General features: G+C 42.5%; 1 protein-coding gene across 3 annotated transcripts in view; it reads right to left on the bottom strand.

The window, feature by feature from the left end:
* The window catches only part of PLXNB2 (plexin B2), a 347788-nt gene that overhangs the window by 30135 nt on the left and 300894 nt on the right, over positions 1-16759 (bottom strand). For all 3 annotated transcript variants that reach the window (XM_081023406.1, XM_081023404.1, XM_081023405.1), the window contains exons 18-24: positions 14433-14569; positions 11495-11665; positions 10944-11079; positions 8828-9040; positions 8034-8210; positions 5488-5624; positions 4007-4107 (exon numbers count right to left, since the gene is read on the bottom strand). In XM_081023406.1, the coding sequence (XP_080879532.1) occupies positions 4007-4107; positions 5488-5624; positions 8034-8210; positions 8828-9040; positions 10944-11079; positions 11495-11665; positions 14433-14569 (1072 nt within the window). The remainder of the gene's footprint in view (positions 1-4006; positions 4108-5487; positions 5625-8033; positions 8211-8827; positions 9041-10943; positions 11080-11494; positions 11666-14432; positions 14570-16759) is intronic.

Here is a 16759-nt window from a genome sequence, read left to right as displayed (position 1 = left end):
ATGAAGAAATAATCTTGACAGGAGTTTCAATTTAGAACACAGTTGTGAGAAAATTACTTTATTTACTGGAGAGTAAATGCATTTTGCATTCTAGTTAGAGCTATAAACTATCTGCAGCCAATGGTCTTGTTAATTGGACAGCATAAGAATGCTGTATTGTACTTATCCTATGTACATTTCAAGGTATTATATGGATTGTTGTAGTCTCCCATACAAGAGGAGGTTAAGGGGTGATATGATAGCCATGTTCAAATATATAAAAGGATGTCACATAGAGGAGGGAGAAAGGTTGTTTTCTGCTGCTCCAGAGAAGCGGACACGGAGCAATGGATCCAAACTACAAGAAAGAAGATTCCACCTAAACATTAGGAAGAACTTCCTGACAGTAAGAGCTGTTCGACAGTGGAATTTGCTGCCAAGGAGTGTGGTGGAGTCTCCTTCTTTGGAGGTCTTTAAGCAGAGGCTGGACAACCATATGTCAGGAGTGCTCTGATGGTGTTTCCTGCTTGGCAGGGGGTTGGACTCGATGGCCCTTGTGGTCTCTTCCAACTCTATGATTCTATGATTCTATGAAAACCTACTGAGATGAAGAGACTGCCATGTTGTAAGGCCCTTGAACCAAGGTCTCACTTCTATGTTAAACTCTATATCCATTAGACCTCACTGGCCCAATGTCCAGGCCGGACACTGAGGGCCTTCTTGGCAGTGGTGTCCTCCCATCAGATGTCAAGGAGATAAAGAACCACACAACTTTCAGAAGACAAATGAAGGCAGTTCTGTATCAGGAAGTTTTTAATGCCTGATGTTTAATTATGTTTCTGTCTGTGTTGGTCTTGGCCCTGTGTATCTTAAGGAGCTTATGTCCTTAGAACTAGGGACAAAAGCCATGTTCAGCATCCTATTCTATGCAGGATACCTCAGGCCTGGGGCCCCAATGTGGCCCTTCAAGTCTCTTGGACATTTTCTGAGGCCTCACCTCTCATTGGTGTCCTGGCACTCGGATGTGTCCTTGCACTCGGATGATGCCTCTCGTGTGTCAGAGTGGAGGGCAGAGGAGTTTGTGAGAATGTGTAGACTCTAGCCCACTGTACAAAGATAACATTTACGTTTGTTGCTCTACCCATTTTGCCTTTGGCCCCATCCATCCCTGCCATGTGCTCTCAGAAGGTTGTCCAGAAGGAAATGTGGGCCCCAACTTTACAGAGTTGATGGCAGTAAGGGCACAGGACCAACCTTTCTTCATAGTGTCAAACATAGTATGGAATGACCTTGATACAGGGATGCATCCGGTCCCCTCACTGGATATAGAAATACTGCACTTTCACAAAGCTATTCCTGCTGTTCTGTGTTGTTTTTAACTATTGCATCATTTTAAACTGTGGAATTTCTAGCAGGCTGAAAATTCATTACAGGGCTGTTACAATTTCATTTTTATTGCAAACTACGTTACTACGTGGTGGGACGCGGGTGGCGCTGTGGGTAAAACCTCAGTGCCTAGGACTTGCCGATCGTATGGTCGGCGGTTCGAATCCCCGCGGCGGGGTGAGCTCCCGTCTTTCGGTCCCAGCTCCTGCCCACCTAGCAGTTCGAAAGCACCCCTAAGTGCAAGTAGATAAATAGGTACCGCTTTATAGCGGGAAGGTAAACGGCGTTTCCGTGTGCTGTGCTGGTGCTGGCTCACCAGAGCAGCTTCGTCACGCTGGCCACGTGACCTGGAAGTGTCTTCGGACAGCGCTGGCTCCCGGCCTCTTAAATGAGATGAGCGCACAACCCTAGAGTCAGACATGACTGGCCCATACGGGCAGGGGTACCTTTACCTTTACCTTTATGTTACTACGTGGTACATGAATATCGGCGAATCAAGTACAAGGATATGTAAAGAAACAGAACACTGACAATTTATAACCATAAAACATATATTATCGGGAATTCGTGGGTCAGCATTCAATGAATTTGTTACTGTGCACACACAGGAATATCGTGCACACCGAGGTAAACTGCTTCATGGGATTTTTAGTGTCCAAGACTGAGCAGAAGTTAAAAAGAGAAGATTAAAGGTGTCTTAGCATGAACAGCAATGTTAACGGGTTTGGTAAGATTACAAAAGATGGTTTCACCCAAAAGTGTTCATATGAAGATATGGCAGGAATGCATAATGCTCAGAAATGAGAGGGCAATGAAAAGCTCTCATTTTTCTTTCAATATGAAGGTCTAATAATGAACAGTGGATTTTTGTGCAGCTGCTATGATTTTTTAAACCAAGGTTCTCTCTTTTAAGAACTGTAGCATTTGAGCCAAATTGCATCTCTAACAAATGTTAGTTAAGGGAAGCAAATGCGAAAAACAGTCAAATTCTAAGGCTTGAAATTCATTTAAAAATCCGTCCCTAATAAAGCAACCGAGAGAACAGATCAGAGGCTAGTCCGTTTATTTGGGGTTGGGACATAGCTGCTATGCCAGTTAAGTCTGAAGTTTCTCTTTTTATCATTTTAAAATATAAATGGCAGATAGAACAGTACATGAAGGAGCAAAGATCAATATGCAAGTACAACTAGGCTATTGGCAGGAAGGAAGGAGGTTAAATAGTTCATCCGTTATCACTGACAACACATCTGGTTGATCAAAGAGCCTTTAAGTTTTGACACAGGAGAGGATGAATCGCTTTGTCACCTTACAAAGGCACAGAACAGAGGGCTTCTGGTTTCTTGACTGACCAGTACTCAGAGTCAATCAACTTGTTGTCTCAGCAATATTTTTCATTTACTCCTGTTTTCTTTGTTTTGTAAACATTCCCTATGGTCAGAGAGCAGGCTGTCACATAACCAGTGAGCACTGGTCCTTTTTGGCAAGTCCTCGCCAAGCTACAAGTCAAACTCAGTCTGGTGAAACAGTCAGAACTGAAGGAAAAGGACAGAACTGAAGAAACAGGATCAATTTTTAGGGCAAGGAGCAGGCCAAAAACTAGATAGGAGCTGGCAGAAGATGCAAAAGCAGAGTTAGCTGTACTGGTCCATAAGGGTGGGGGGAAGCCCTCCAAAATCCAGAGTTGGGTAATACCTTTACTGGGACTAACCAAAATGTCTCAAAAGTTTGACATCTGGTAAGTTGTTATACAAAGGAGGGGTGGGAGGAGGAAAAAACAAAGTAGAAAAGCTAGGCTGTTGTTAGCTACCAGTTGATGGGGTTGGAAAGGCATTTTACTCATATCTGTGTGCCTTATCTGAGCAATGCAGGATTTCTGCCTTCCTCGCAACAATCTTGTTAAGTCTATGGCTTAACTACATTGGTCCATATTTCTGGCACAACTTCTCGCTCAGGGCAATTGGAGGCTTCCCGCAGGAGTAAACAGAGATGGACTCCCTTGCTCCCCACTGGTATAAGGGTGACAATTCAGGGCCCCATCCCAGTTTGACAGCTGGCACATCTGCCGCACCCCCAAATTACAGGACAGGACCATGGTATCAGTTTGTAAAGTGGTGAGCCCAAGATTCCTACTACTCCCAACAATGTTTTTCTAGTGTGTTAGCGTGGTTGTGCCAGTTCAGTAGTTATAGATTGCCTGAGGACTGGAACCTTGTCTAATGCCTAGGCAAACGCTGTGACCAGCAGCCAATAAAATGTTGTGGCCATTTGTACCCCGTTTCAGCATATTGCTCCTTCACCTGCCACCCCACTTCAAACTGCTGCTGCAAACTGCGTTATAGTAGGAACATCTTCAGGGCGAAAGAGGCCTATTTCTCCCCGTTGCCAATTTAGTTCCAGGTACTTCTTTTCCTTTTACATTAAAAAACAAACCCCGTCGGTTCCTTTTTTGTATTCTCTTTTTGACGGCCTTTGCATTTAATTGCCACATGACTATGCAATGCGCATGTCAACACGCTGTAATCTAGAACGGTTGCGCCTCCTGCATATCCTCAGAAGGCAGTTTAAGGCAGACAGTGGCAGCATTTCGACACATCTTGTGATTTCTCCGGAGGCCCCACAAGAAATTAGGTATAAGTCATACCTGTAAATTCCTTTTTGCACCGGTCTCTGACGCTTTCCTCCAAGCCTTCAAGTTGTGATTTAATTTTTTCGTATTCTCGTTCTGCTTGTTCGCTTTGCCGTCTATAAGGAATAGAAACAGAGAGTACAGAAAAGTTACAGGCTGTAAAAATAAATCATTTTACAACACAGCCATGCCAAAGGCCAGAGGGATCTTCCGAAGCGCAGTCTTTTTCCTCCTGATCTTTTAAAACTGCGAAGGCAGAGGGGTGGGGGAGAAGAAAAGAAAACAATAGGCTGAAATTTAAGCTGGCACAAAATTAACAAGGCTCTATTGATTTTACTGCAGCCAGGATTGTTTAAAAATTTACCTCAAAGAATGGATTTTATTCAAAAGAAAACTATTAACTGTTGAATGAAGTTGAGTAATAATTGCTGCTGGCCTGTTCCACAGTTGTTTATGAACCTGGACTAATGGCTGCGTGCTTTATCAATACCGTTCTTAATGCTCAGGTTAGCTGCAGCCTTTCAACATTAGTCATGTGCAAGTTTCAATTTAAATCTCATTGCTGTAACAACCACTCAGATTACCCTCTACACAGTTTTTCCCTCCTGAATATGTTTTTCTAACACGTATTCATTCAGAAGGGAAACACACAATTTTGAGCATGGGGGACTAGTTGTGAACAAGAAACACTTGGAGTATCCTGTAGGGTGCAAATGTGTTCAGACACTGCACAGAAACAGAACCTGTGGAGTTTTCAGTTGTGTGACTTATATTCTGGGTTTCTGCAATCGAAACAGATTTGATAACCTCCGCTCATTTTTCTGGTCTTTCATAAGATAACTCAGATATAAAACAACACCTCTCCTTGCAAAAATATACATTATAAAGATCTCAGAGTTCAGCATAGATCCCCGCCCCCCCTCCAGGAAAGATTCCTGAATACAGGTGGTAGGAACCTAAACATCCTAATCCTTTCCTACAAAAATACACCTGTATTTTGCATTCAAAAGTCACCCATTTTCTTCCATGAAGTTGTTCTCTGAAGACAGATATAATGACCTTTTGTTGTTTTCAATACCATGTTAGAAAGATTCATCTGCCTTTGCTTTGACTAAAGATATACAATACATACCCACCCCCTATCATGACATGTACAGAAAATGCACAGTAAACCAATCATCTTAAAATTTAGAAACCTTCAAAAACCGGCAGAAAGAAATGCTAACCACATCTATCTTCCCCACATCCTGCTTAGAATATATCTTTGATTGCACATATGTACAGCTCCAAGACATAGGATGATTAGCATCAGTGAGGGTTGGAAAAAAAGCCCTGAAGCAATGTGATATTCTATTTCACACAGAACCGCATGTGTGAACACTGGGAATCATCACAAATAATTTTCTTCATATTTCTCTGCAGACCCATTTCCCTTCACCATCAGCTTTTGCCTCCGGCATTTCAATATTATCTGATGACTGATAACCACATCTTACCTGTAGCAGAAGATTGAGATGATGATAATAGCCACCATGGGAATTAATACCAATGGCAAGATCAAGCCTAGTGGTATGTCACTCACTTGGGTATACTCAACCCTTCCTAGGATCCATTCTTTGAAGCCAAATTTCACCTAGATAAATAAGTGCACTTTGTAAGTTAATAATCAGACAGCATGATTTTATTATGCATTATGATGTTTTAAATCTATGCCCCTTTGTTCCCCATCCCCCGGAACAACTGAGCTTATGTTCCCGGATATATCCAAAGAATATAATATATTCAAAAGTAGGATAGATAAAGTCCAACCTTAAACAGTATTATGAGTGCCAAGTTAACTTGCTTATCCTAACCATGTTTACTCAGAGGTAAGTTCTACTGAATACAATGGGGTGTTTACCCCCAGGTCAATGGGGTGAGATTTGCAACGTAACTAATTAATCCTTACTATATGCTAACAATTCAAAATCATCAAAATGGGAGAGGATGAAGGCAGGCCAGTGGGTAAGGATAGCTAAAAAACACAAACCACAGTGAAGGCATTGCCCAGCTTAAAACATCAGGTTTATTTAGAAATTTCTACCCCACCTTTCAGGCTTAAAGGGACACCCAAAGTGGCTTCTAAATTAAAACACAGAAATAAAATAACAGTAACACCAATACAACCAAAATCAGGAGCATAACGTTGATGACAATGGCAGCAAGGGGAGAGAGAATGATAGAGGTCAAAATAAAATAAGACAAAAGTACAGTAGGAGATTATAAACATAGGGAACATAGGGAAGATTAGATGCATGGAAATCATAAAAGAGAGTCTTTCCACTCTCCCCAAAAAAGAGGAAGCTAACTGAACCTCTTTAGAGAAGGGGGGCCTCAGTTGGGTGTGCAGGTTTAGTTAGTCCTTCACATAGTATTACCCTACCTAAATCCGACTGCCGCCTACAAAGCTTTCAACTCTATAAAGTTGCAAAACTTAACCCAGACTTAAATACTAAATACACAATCAAAATCAAACACAAAACCAGCAACAAAATTATTAGATCAATCCAAACGTTTTAAAAAACAACAAATGTATGTTGACTAGACATCTAAAAGACAATAGCAAGGGGATCTGGTCACTCCTGCATACCAGGAGTAAAAGGTAAAGGACCCCTGGACAGTTAAGTCCAGTCGAGGGCGACTGTCTTTCAGGCCAAGGGAGTCGGCGTTTGTCCACAGACAGCTTTCTGGGTCATGTGGCCAGCATGACTAAACGGCTTCTGGCATGATGGAACACTGTGACAGAAACCAGGGCACTCAGAAAGCTGCTTACCTTCCCGCTGCAGCGGTACCTATTTATCTACTTGCACTGGCATGATTTCGAACTGCTAGGTTGGCAGGAGCTGGGACAGAGCAACGGGAGCTCACCCTGTTGTGCGGGTTTGAATTGCTGACCTTCTGATCAGCAAGCCGAGCAGGCTCAGTGGTTTAGACCATGGCACCACCTGTGTCCCAATACACCAGAAGTAGCAACATGGGACCTTCTAGATGTTATTGGACTCCATCTTCATTAGCCTCCAGCCATCATGACTAATGGTCAGGGATGCTGGGAGTTAACTGTCCACAAGCAAACTCAAGGCTCCACATTGACTATGTCTGCTGTAAACATTAAGCTGTGGCACTGTATATTAGATGGATTGAATGTATTTTTTTTGTTTTAACTTTGTACAGTGGTATCTCTGGTTGAGAACAGGATCCGTTCTGGAGCCCCGTAAGCAACATGAGCAGAATGCAACCCGTGTCTGTGGGTCGCGATTCGCCACTTCTGCGCATGCGTGCGATGTCATTTAGAGCGTCTGTGCATGCACGAGTGGCGAAACCCGGAAGTAACCCTTTCCGGTACTTCTGGGTTGCCGCGGGACGCAACTTGAAAAGATTTAACCTGAAGCAAACGTAACAAGAGGTATGACTGTAATTTTCTTTTTGGATACCACCACAATATTTGTGAATGGTGAGTGGTTTATAACTTCGTTCTTTCAATAAATAAGACTGCAGTTCCCTGGGGTGCATTTCCCAGATCACATGTTTCACTGATTCCTCCAAAAGTACTGCTTCCTTAAGCTGCTGCTTGGGGTTGCTTGTGCTGGTAGGGTGGCCCTGAATCTAGACCAGAGTTTCCCAAACTTGGGTCTCCTCTCCAGATGTTTTTGGACTACAACTCCCATCATCCCTAGCTATAAAGAACAGTGGTCATGGATGATGGGAATTGTAGTCCAAAAGCTTGCTGGAGACCCAGGTTTGGGAAGCACTGATCTAGATCGATGCACATTTCATTACCAGTACAGCCTAGGCCCTAGCAAAAGAAAGCTAACACTTGCTTTCACACATTCTGTTTCTAGGCAAGGAGTGGCAAACGGGAGAATGGTTTTCTTCTGCCCGTGCTCTTTGGAAGCACAAATCATGCGTAAAAGAAGGCTCTTTATTATTGCCACTTCAAAACAAGATGCCCTCTGTGCCGCACACCTTATATGTGTTGTTAAAAAGACAGATAAATGTGACCTACGCTGAATTCTGGCAGGTTATTAACCGTATCTCTCTTCTGCCTTCTCTTGGGCGGGGGCTGCACTTCAGGTGGCTCACAGTACAAATCGTTCTCCGTCAGGGTTTTGATGACGCAGGGCTCCTCTCCCACGAATGCTCGCGCCTCTTCCAACGTCATAGCTTTGTTGAGATTACTGCCCTAGACAGAAACACAGAAACACTAAGCCATCTTAGCTATCGACTCGCTTCGCGGTGTCTGGGAGCGGAGGGGAGGAGAGGGAAGGAAAAGGATAAAAGCTTTCATGATTAATACATTCATGTTTCGCACAGTTCCATCTGAAAACCAAACAGCTGGATTTGATATCTATGTGGAAGAGGAAATACCCTCAGGGTAGCTGACGTTCTGAGGCAAATCTGTAAGCCTTGTTCATGAAGCTGTTCCTGCAGGGCAACGAGAGTGCCGGCCTAGATTTACAATATCCAATATCATCCCCTGGTGGCAACAGGGGGTATAAATAAGGTCAAAGAATGTCAGGAGAACTTGCTGATAAGGACTCAATTCTTGATTTCAGAAAGAGGAAACCCCACTGACAAGAAACCTTTAGAGGCATATGTCAGCAGGCAAAGACAGGTCTCCCCCACCCCTAAGTAGCACAAAAAAAGGAATTTATGCTCCCCACATTCAGACAATACTAGTCTTTGAAAACAGCGTTTGGAATTATTCCAGTCAACCATTTGCATCAGGTTAACACAATTAGGAAAGAAAGCGCCAAATGCAAAGCACACTGAGAGAGGTCATTTTCCTGACACACTTACCTTTGCGTGAATAAGTTTATTGACTTGTTTCTTGACACCATCAGTGAAGTTTTCAAAGGTTGGATCAGCAACATATTGAAAGTCTTTTCCCACCTGATGACCATCCATTTGGAGAAGCACAGTAATTCTGTAATTTTCTGGGTCCTCCAGGACGGGTGGTGATAAGAAGACTAGGGTGGTGTCATTGATCTTTGAGATGGTTTTTCCTTCAAACTGAACAAACAAACAAACAAACAAACAAGTATTGGTGATCACTGGTAGGTAAATTTTTACGTTTTTTATTTATCCTTCCCTCCCTCTTTGTCTCACACATATACAAGTGAATTCAATGTGCAAGCTGTCACCTCTCTCTTGCAATCTCATATGCTTTAGTCTTTTTTTGAAAGTTGGTATTTTTGCTACTGCAGCACTGGTAATTCATCTCTGTGTCTATCGAATTGGTAAAAAACACGAGCTACTTCACATGCATTGTTTTAGGATGGATGATCATAGGTGTATCCCAGTGTATAAACAGTGCATTTCTGAATACAGTGGTTCTTTGGGTTACATACGCTTCAGGTTACATACACTTCAGGTTACACAGTCCGCTAACCCAGAAATAGTGCTTCAGGTTAAGAACAGAAATCGGGCTCCGGCGGCGCAGCAGCAGCAGCAGCAGGAAGCCCCATTAACTAAAGTGGTGCTTCAGGTTAAAAACAGTTTCAGGTTAAGAACAGACCTCTGGAACGAATTAAGTACTTAACCTGAGGTACCACTGTACTAAGTTTAACTGGACTCCATTCTTGCCATCTTTGACACAATTAATTTTGCTAATCATTTTTACACCACAAACTGTGAATTTCACTTGTAGTTTTATGCAGTGTCAGTGCTTCTTCCAAATTAACCTTTGCATACTAATGTGTGAGTTTACTGCATGGGTAGGCAAACTAAGGCCCGGGGGCCGGATCCATCCCAATCGCCTTCTAAATCCGGCCTGCGGACGGTCCGGGAATCAGTGTGTTTTTACATAAGTAGAATGTGTCCTTTCATTTAAAATGCATCTCTGGGTTATTTGTGGGGCCTGCCTGGTGTTTTTACATGAGCAGAATGTGTGCTTTTATTTAAAATGCATCTCTGGATTATTTGTGGGGCATAGGAATACGTTCACCCCCCCCAATATAGCCTGGCTCCCCACAAAGTCTGAGGGACAGTGGACAGGCCCCCTGCTGAAAAAGTTTGCTAACCCTTGGTTTACTGCATATCAGATCATGTTATATAGGAGCTCATACAGGCGGAAAAAACTATTCAAAACACTAAAATTATAATTAATAATGTGACTAAAACAGGAAAAAAGCAGCAACAGCACAAAGATCTAAAATCCCCTTGGTTCCTTTAACATATTTCCAGCTGGGCAAGAAAACTATCCCCACCTTGGAGCAGGCAAAGCAAAATTCCTTCTTATAGGAATTACCATATTTTTCACTCTATAAGACGCACCAGACCACAAGATGCACCTAGTCTTTGGAAGAGGAAAACAAGAAGAAAAATATTCTAAATCTCAGAAGCCAGAACAGCAAGAGGGATCGCTGCACAGTGAAAGCAGCAATCCCTCTTGCTGTTCTGGCTTCTGTGATAGCTGCACAGCCTGCTTTCGCTCCATAAGAAGCACACACATTTCCCCTTACTTTTTAGGAGGGAAAAAGTGAGTCTTATAGAGCAAAAAATACAGTAATAGGAGGGAAATGGAGGGGAAATCTGCAAGAGTACCACATAAACATTTTCCTTAGCTTCCTCCCTGAGTCGTGTGAGCCCTGCAGGGCTTGCACATGGCAATTTGTGCCCCATGGACTCACCCTTTTCCAATTCTGCCACTCAAAACCTATTAATTAAACCCTAAAGTTCTTGACCAACTACTGAATCCACTAAAACTAACAAAGAGAAATTTCAAGGGTTTTTGGATTAGGTACAGTTTCAGTATGAACCGACTGGGACCCTGTGTCTCTTCCATGAGAGCCCTGGAGGGTAGCAACATGAGAATGAGCCTGTGATCTTTGGATGCAGGGTGCTATAGAAATTTAATAAATGAATAAAATACTGCCCACACTGTATTTCTGTACAAAGAAGAGACGATGGTTACCTTTTGTACCTCCTCTGTCTGCCTCTTCCTCCTCTTCCTTGATGATCTCTCGACAAAAGGTTTAAATATAACTTTCACAGAGAAATGCTGGATAATATCAAAACCAGCTCCAACGACAGTAATATTTCGGCCTCCGCTAAAATATAAAAGCACAAATAAAACCATGTATCCCATTGTTCTCCTAATGTCTACTCAGAGTAGACTTGGTGAAGTTCAAAGACATTTTAAATGGGTTCATTAATGGGTCTTTCCTGGAGTAGGGTTAAGTTGACTGTAACCCTTAATCTGTTTCAAGTGGAGTAGGAAGAAAGTCATGAACATCTTATTAATTGATACATTATTCTTAAACAGAAGAGAGCTCTGCCTTTCTTGATGGTGATGACTTCTGTTTTAGAAGAAATATACAATTATGCTACATTTATTGTGATTGCTTAGACCCAGGATACTTGTTATCTAATAATTACATTGAAAGTGGAGAGGGGGGAAACCTTATAATTTCAGCTCATTAAAGCTGAACACTTTTTCCCCCTACAAAAGAAATATTTCTTTACCTGCATATGCTGACTTCAGGTGTGATCTTGCTAACTGTAGGGTTTTCACTGTAGGTAAACGGTTCGTTTTCTATCCTTCTTTCATTGCTTCCATGCCATACTGTTACAGGAACAGGCCCTTCCTTGCTATTTGGTCCAGTAACGCAAACTATTTCTTGCCCAAATGTGATACTAAATTAAGAAAAAAGGAATTAAGAAAAATCTCATCAAAACTGACTTCTACAACCTCCTGAACCCCAGCCCACAGGAAAACGACATCTTCATTTCCTCAAGTGACACAGAGAATACCAGCATTATTTAGTCTAACATTTAGAATATTTAAATGTGGTTACATTCAATATAATGTGCTGACCTCTAAAGTCCTAAATGGCCTCGGTCCTGTATACCTGAAGGAGCATCTCCACCCCAATCATTCAGCCTGGACACTGAGGCGGTTCCCTCACTATGAGAAGCCAAGTTACAGGGAATCAGACAGAGGGCCTTCTCGGTAGTGGCACCCTCCCATCAGATGTCAAGGAAATAAGCAGTTATCTTATTTTTAAAAGACATCTGAAGGCAGCCCTGTTTAGGGAAGTTTTTAATATTTAATGCTGTATTGTTTTTAACACTCAATTGAGAGCCACCCAGAGTGGCTGGGGAAACTCAGCCAGATGGGTGGGGTATAAATAAATTATTATTATTATTATTATTATTATTATTATTATTATTGCTACGTAAGAGAAACAGTGAATGTGTATAAGCATGAACATCTGAGAAACCAAGTTCACTAACATCCAATGCAAGTACTGTGGTACCTCGGGTTAAGTACTTAATTTGTTCCGGAGGTCCGTTCTTAACCTGAAACTGTTCTTAACCTGAAGCACCACTTTAGCTAATGGGGCCTCCTGCTGCCGACGCGCCACCACTGCACGATTTATGTTCTCATCCTGAAGCAAAGTTCTTAACCCGAGGTAATATTTCTGGGTTAGCGGAGTCTGTAGCCTGTGTATGTAACCTGAAGCGTATATAACCCGAGGTACCACTGTACCCCTTTGTGCTGGGTATTTGGGAAGGGGGAGAAGGGGGACGTCAGGAGAGCAAAGAAGTGATGTGACCATGATTAATTTACTCTGGGATTAGGGCCCAGCCATGCCCCTCCTATAGATAGCTCTTTAAATAGCTTTGCTCAGGGTAGTATTTTTGTTTCATTTTCAATGTCACAAGCGGCTGGGGCATTGGTAAGAGACCAGAGTCAGGGTTGGTTTCTCCCCAAATGAACCCATGGGGGAATCTCCTTAAGGGGCCTGGTGCATATGAGTTAACAACCCATCACGAGACTTTGCCAACTCAATGCCCGGGCTGTTGCTGTTGGGCTGCCAGAGTGGTGCTCCCAGCCAGTCTTCTTCCAAAGTCCCTCAACATGTGGGCTGCAGGTTCTGCTGCCAGGACACAGACATTCAACAATATTGGAGTGTTCCTGCCCAGATAAGGACAAATTCGTGGAAGTTAGTTTTGGACTGTTTCGACCTAATGCTTTGTATGACTTTCATCTTTCCCTGATGTCCCATTCAGATGTTTGAGGACCACCTTCACTTTAAGGTTCTAAAACAAAATGCTATGGAAGCTTGCCTATTTTTAAGTGAGATCTCTAGCCAAGGGGATCTGGTGGTCCTTTCTGAGTGTTGACGTATTTTACCAAGTAAGCGCAAAAAGCAAAGGAAGTCCTGCTTTCACTCTTCTATATACTTCTTTATGCCTCAATTAGCTTCATTTCTTTCCAATAATTTCATGTCAGTCGTAGACAACCCTACCCTCCACAGCCGAAACAAACACAAGGAAAGTGCAATAGTAAAGCCCCATTTAAGTCATCAGAGTAAGAGAATGAACACGACACTTGCAGACAACACTATATGCAGCTTCTGTACAAATTACCCATTTCCCTTGTCTTTTAACTGTAACATTTAAGGTGATCTTCACAAATTTAAAGCACTTTCCACTTTCCTAGCTCTGCTGCTCAGAGCACTGCAATCTGGTACATGTTTTCAGTGTTAGGTGCTGACTTGTCCGTATCTGTTAACATGCTTCCTGAAATGCTATTTGGCACTCTAATGGCAATGCAACAATACTACCGCATTAGAACCTATCACAACAATTGCACTTCACATTTTACTGTGCTATTTACTGTGCTACTGTTCAGACCATGCCGTACTGTATGACCCCTTCTCAAGAAGGGTCACAACCCACGCTACATTAAAAGGAACAATCTAATGTACGCTGCTCAGGTCTTCTTCAAAGTTTGGTGATGAATAATAATCCAATAAAGGCTGATTGCATGAATATCTCTCAGCTAAGACTGAAATCACAGCACTGTGGCAGCTTTTAGCTCAGTTGGTTAGGGCATGCTGCTGATAAGGTTGCAGGTTTGATTCCTGTATGGGACAGCTGAATATTCCTGCAGTGTTGGGGTTTCTTCATATGTACGTTGTCCAGGATATTATCACTGGGGTGAGGCCACTGAAAGAATCATTAGTAATGTTCTGTGGAACAATGCCCACATGGTGAATCAAGTATGAGCTATGAACCTTAGCTGAGTGTGCCCCTACTAAAACATATTCGTGGGAAAGGAGGATAATGTGAGAATGACCCCACTGAGGATTGATCTTCCGAGAGCTGTTCATCTAAGTGGCTGCTTGATTCTAAAGTCATATACTGTGGACAAAATCAGTGTGAACTCACACTAATCACATTAGATAAAGAAAGAGAAAATGTTAAGTTTCCGTTGCATCATCAGGATCTGTGGAAAACAGTCCATGGGGGGAACAATTTAGGTGGGGCTAGGATAATTCAGAGGACATTAAGATGGCTGAAAGTTCTACTGACAGAGGTTAGAAATCTACAATATAGATGGCATGACCACACCTAAGAGAGGAAAGGCAGCTTTATAAGTCCTTATACTTACACTTGACAGGGTACATTATCAAGGTAAACTTGAACATCTTGAATAGAGCCAGTGTCCAGGTTTGTGCCACTGATAGTTAAGAACGTCCCTCCAGCTTTGGTACCAATTTGAGGACTTATTCCTGTAGGTTCAGGATCCTGTTATGAAGAAGTCAAAAACTGGTTAAATTCAGTTTTTACTCTCACAAAGGCACTTTTCTAGGTTTGGAAATACTACCATCAGGAAAAAAAATGGACCAGGGAAGAAGAAATGAAAGAGATTATGAACCGACTTCTATTTAAAGCTTACACTACTCTAAGCTGCTATTGATTTCAAGGCCTAAGCTACAACATAATGGATTAGCTGCCTGTTCATTTTTTGAGGATTTCATTTTGGGCTTACTGTTTTCAGTCATGGTTTCAGTGCTTCTTCCTCACACTTTCCTGGAATATAACTGTTATCAATGACAGGAGCAACAAAGCAATGCCTCCAGCATTGCGAGGCAATGTGAAAGCAACTGGTTTTGATATTTGCACAGAAGGCAACTGTCCCCTCCTATTCTCTGTGGGAAGTTGGCTAATTTGGAAAGTATCACTTAAAATAGGTCTGCAAAACTTGTGATAGTCTTGAGTCAAATATAGCCCAACACAAGCTTGATAAACTTCCTGCCTGGTGCTGCAAATGTGGGAAGCTGAAAGTGGCAGGCCACATTAAATAGGTGGCAGTCTGCATTCAACTCAGTGACATGTTGTGTAGGAGACCTGACTTAGCAAGGGGCTTAGCAATGCTGTGAAAACGTACCGTTCTATGGTTCTGGGACCACCCAAAATTTGCTGCCAGCTCACCTACTATCAAGGCTTAAAAATTGTAACCTAAATGTACCCTGTGCCTGATTGCACAGGGCCAAATCACAAAGGCCAAATCCAGAGGCATCTTACCCATAGAGGCTAGTGGCACAGGGCGCCAGGGCATCAAGTTCTGGAGGGCGCTAGGGAAGAGGTGAAGGCTGGACCTCCCAGCGGCCGCGGGCCAATGGGAAAGTCTCCCAGCATCAGCTCGCTGCCCTCGCCCGCCTCTGCCATCCCGCCTGCGCTGAAGCAGCACCGTGCCTGGAGCCTCCATCTGCTGTGGCCACCGCGGCACAAAGTGTACAGATGAGGCAGCGGAGCGGCGGAGGGAGCTTTGCACCATGGCACCAGATATGCTTAAGACGGCCCTGGCCAAATCACATTGCAAGGGCCAAATCACATCAACGGTTTTTTAGAAGTGCAAAAGCCTTTTGTAAAATTAACATCTCCCATATTTTGCAATGTATCTTAGCAGAGTATTAATTGGTTCTATAGATCATCCTCTGAAAACATGATGCAATTAAGCATAATGCTATCTCGCTTTATCTGCTTTACACTTTCACGAGCCAGTTTAATCAACTTCAAACAATTAATTCAAAACTTATTCCTCTGCTGTTGTTGTTGTTTTATATAGCCCTCTCCCAAATTTGCAATATGTTTTGACTAATTGGAACTAACTTCAGCCTTGCCCACAACCCTATCTTCTGTTGTCAGTTCCTTCATGCCTTTTATTCACCAAATTTATCAAAACTTTTATTTAATAGCTGGAATATCACGCACACCACAATCCTGTGTATGTTTACTTAGAAGTAAGCTCCGGGGCAGCCTTAATGTCTCAGTGTTTAAGAACTGTCAAAGTCTTTTCATTTGGAAATGGAATTATGTATGCAGCCTTCAGAATTCAGAGCACCTAATTTAAGAAGAGGCAGACAGCTGCATAAGATTAAAATCCTTGCTCACTTTTACAAAAATGTCAACACCAGGCATCCTACAATATTGGTTTAGGGGTAAAGATAGTCTATGTATGTAGAAATGTGCAACTTTTAGGAGATGTTTTAGATGCTCTTGCAGGAGACACAAGCTTTACTTCATAAAAACTTGAGGACAACTGGAATGCAATACCACAGAACCGCAAATGACATCCTTAATGCAAATGCAAGGGAGAGGTGTTTACAAATGTTTCTGTAAGCCCTTATCGATAGTTTACAACCAGCAAGACACCTTGGGGGTAAAGAACTGAATTGCACAAGAGAAACCAGATTCAAACCCTGACTACATCATGATGCTTACCAAGAGACCTTAGATCAGTCATAGTACTCGCTCTCAGTCAAGCTACCCCATCATAGGGGTGTGGTGAGGATAACATCGTATAACTCCTCAAGTATGCAGTTTTGAGATTTGGGTAGGAAGGGATGGGAGCAACACTAGGGTTGCCATATTTCAAAAAGTAAAAACCAGGACACCCCCGTAATTGTTGAGCTTTTTAGGAAAACCCCAAAG

Source organism: Podarcis pityusensis, assembly GCF_964106645.2.
Source record: "Podarcis pityusensis genome assembly, chromosome: 10".
Lineage (NCBI taxonomy): Eukaryota > Metazoa > Chordata > Lepidosauria > Squamata > Lacertidae > Podarcis > Podarcis pityusensis.
The sequence above is the reverse complement of the archived record's forward strand: the minus strand, read 5'-3'. Positions and strand labels throughout refer to the sequence as shown.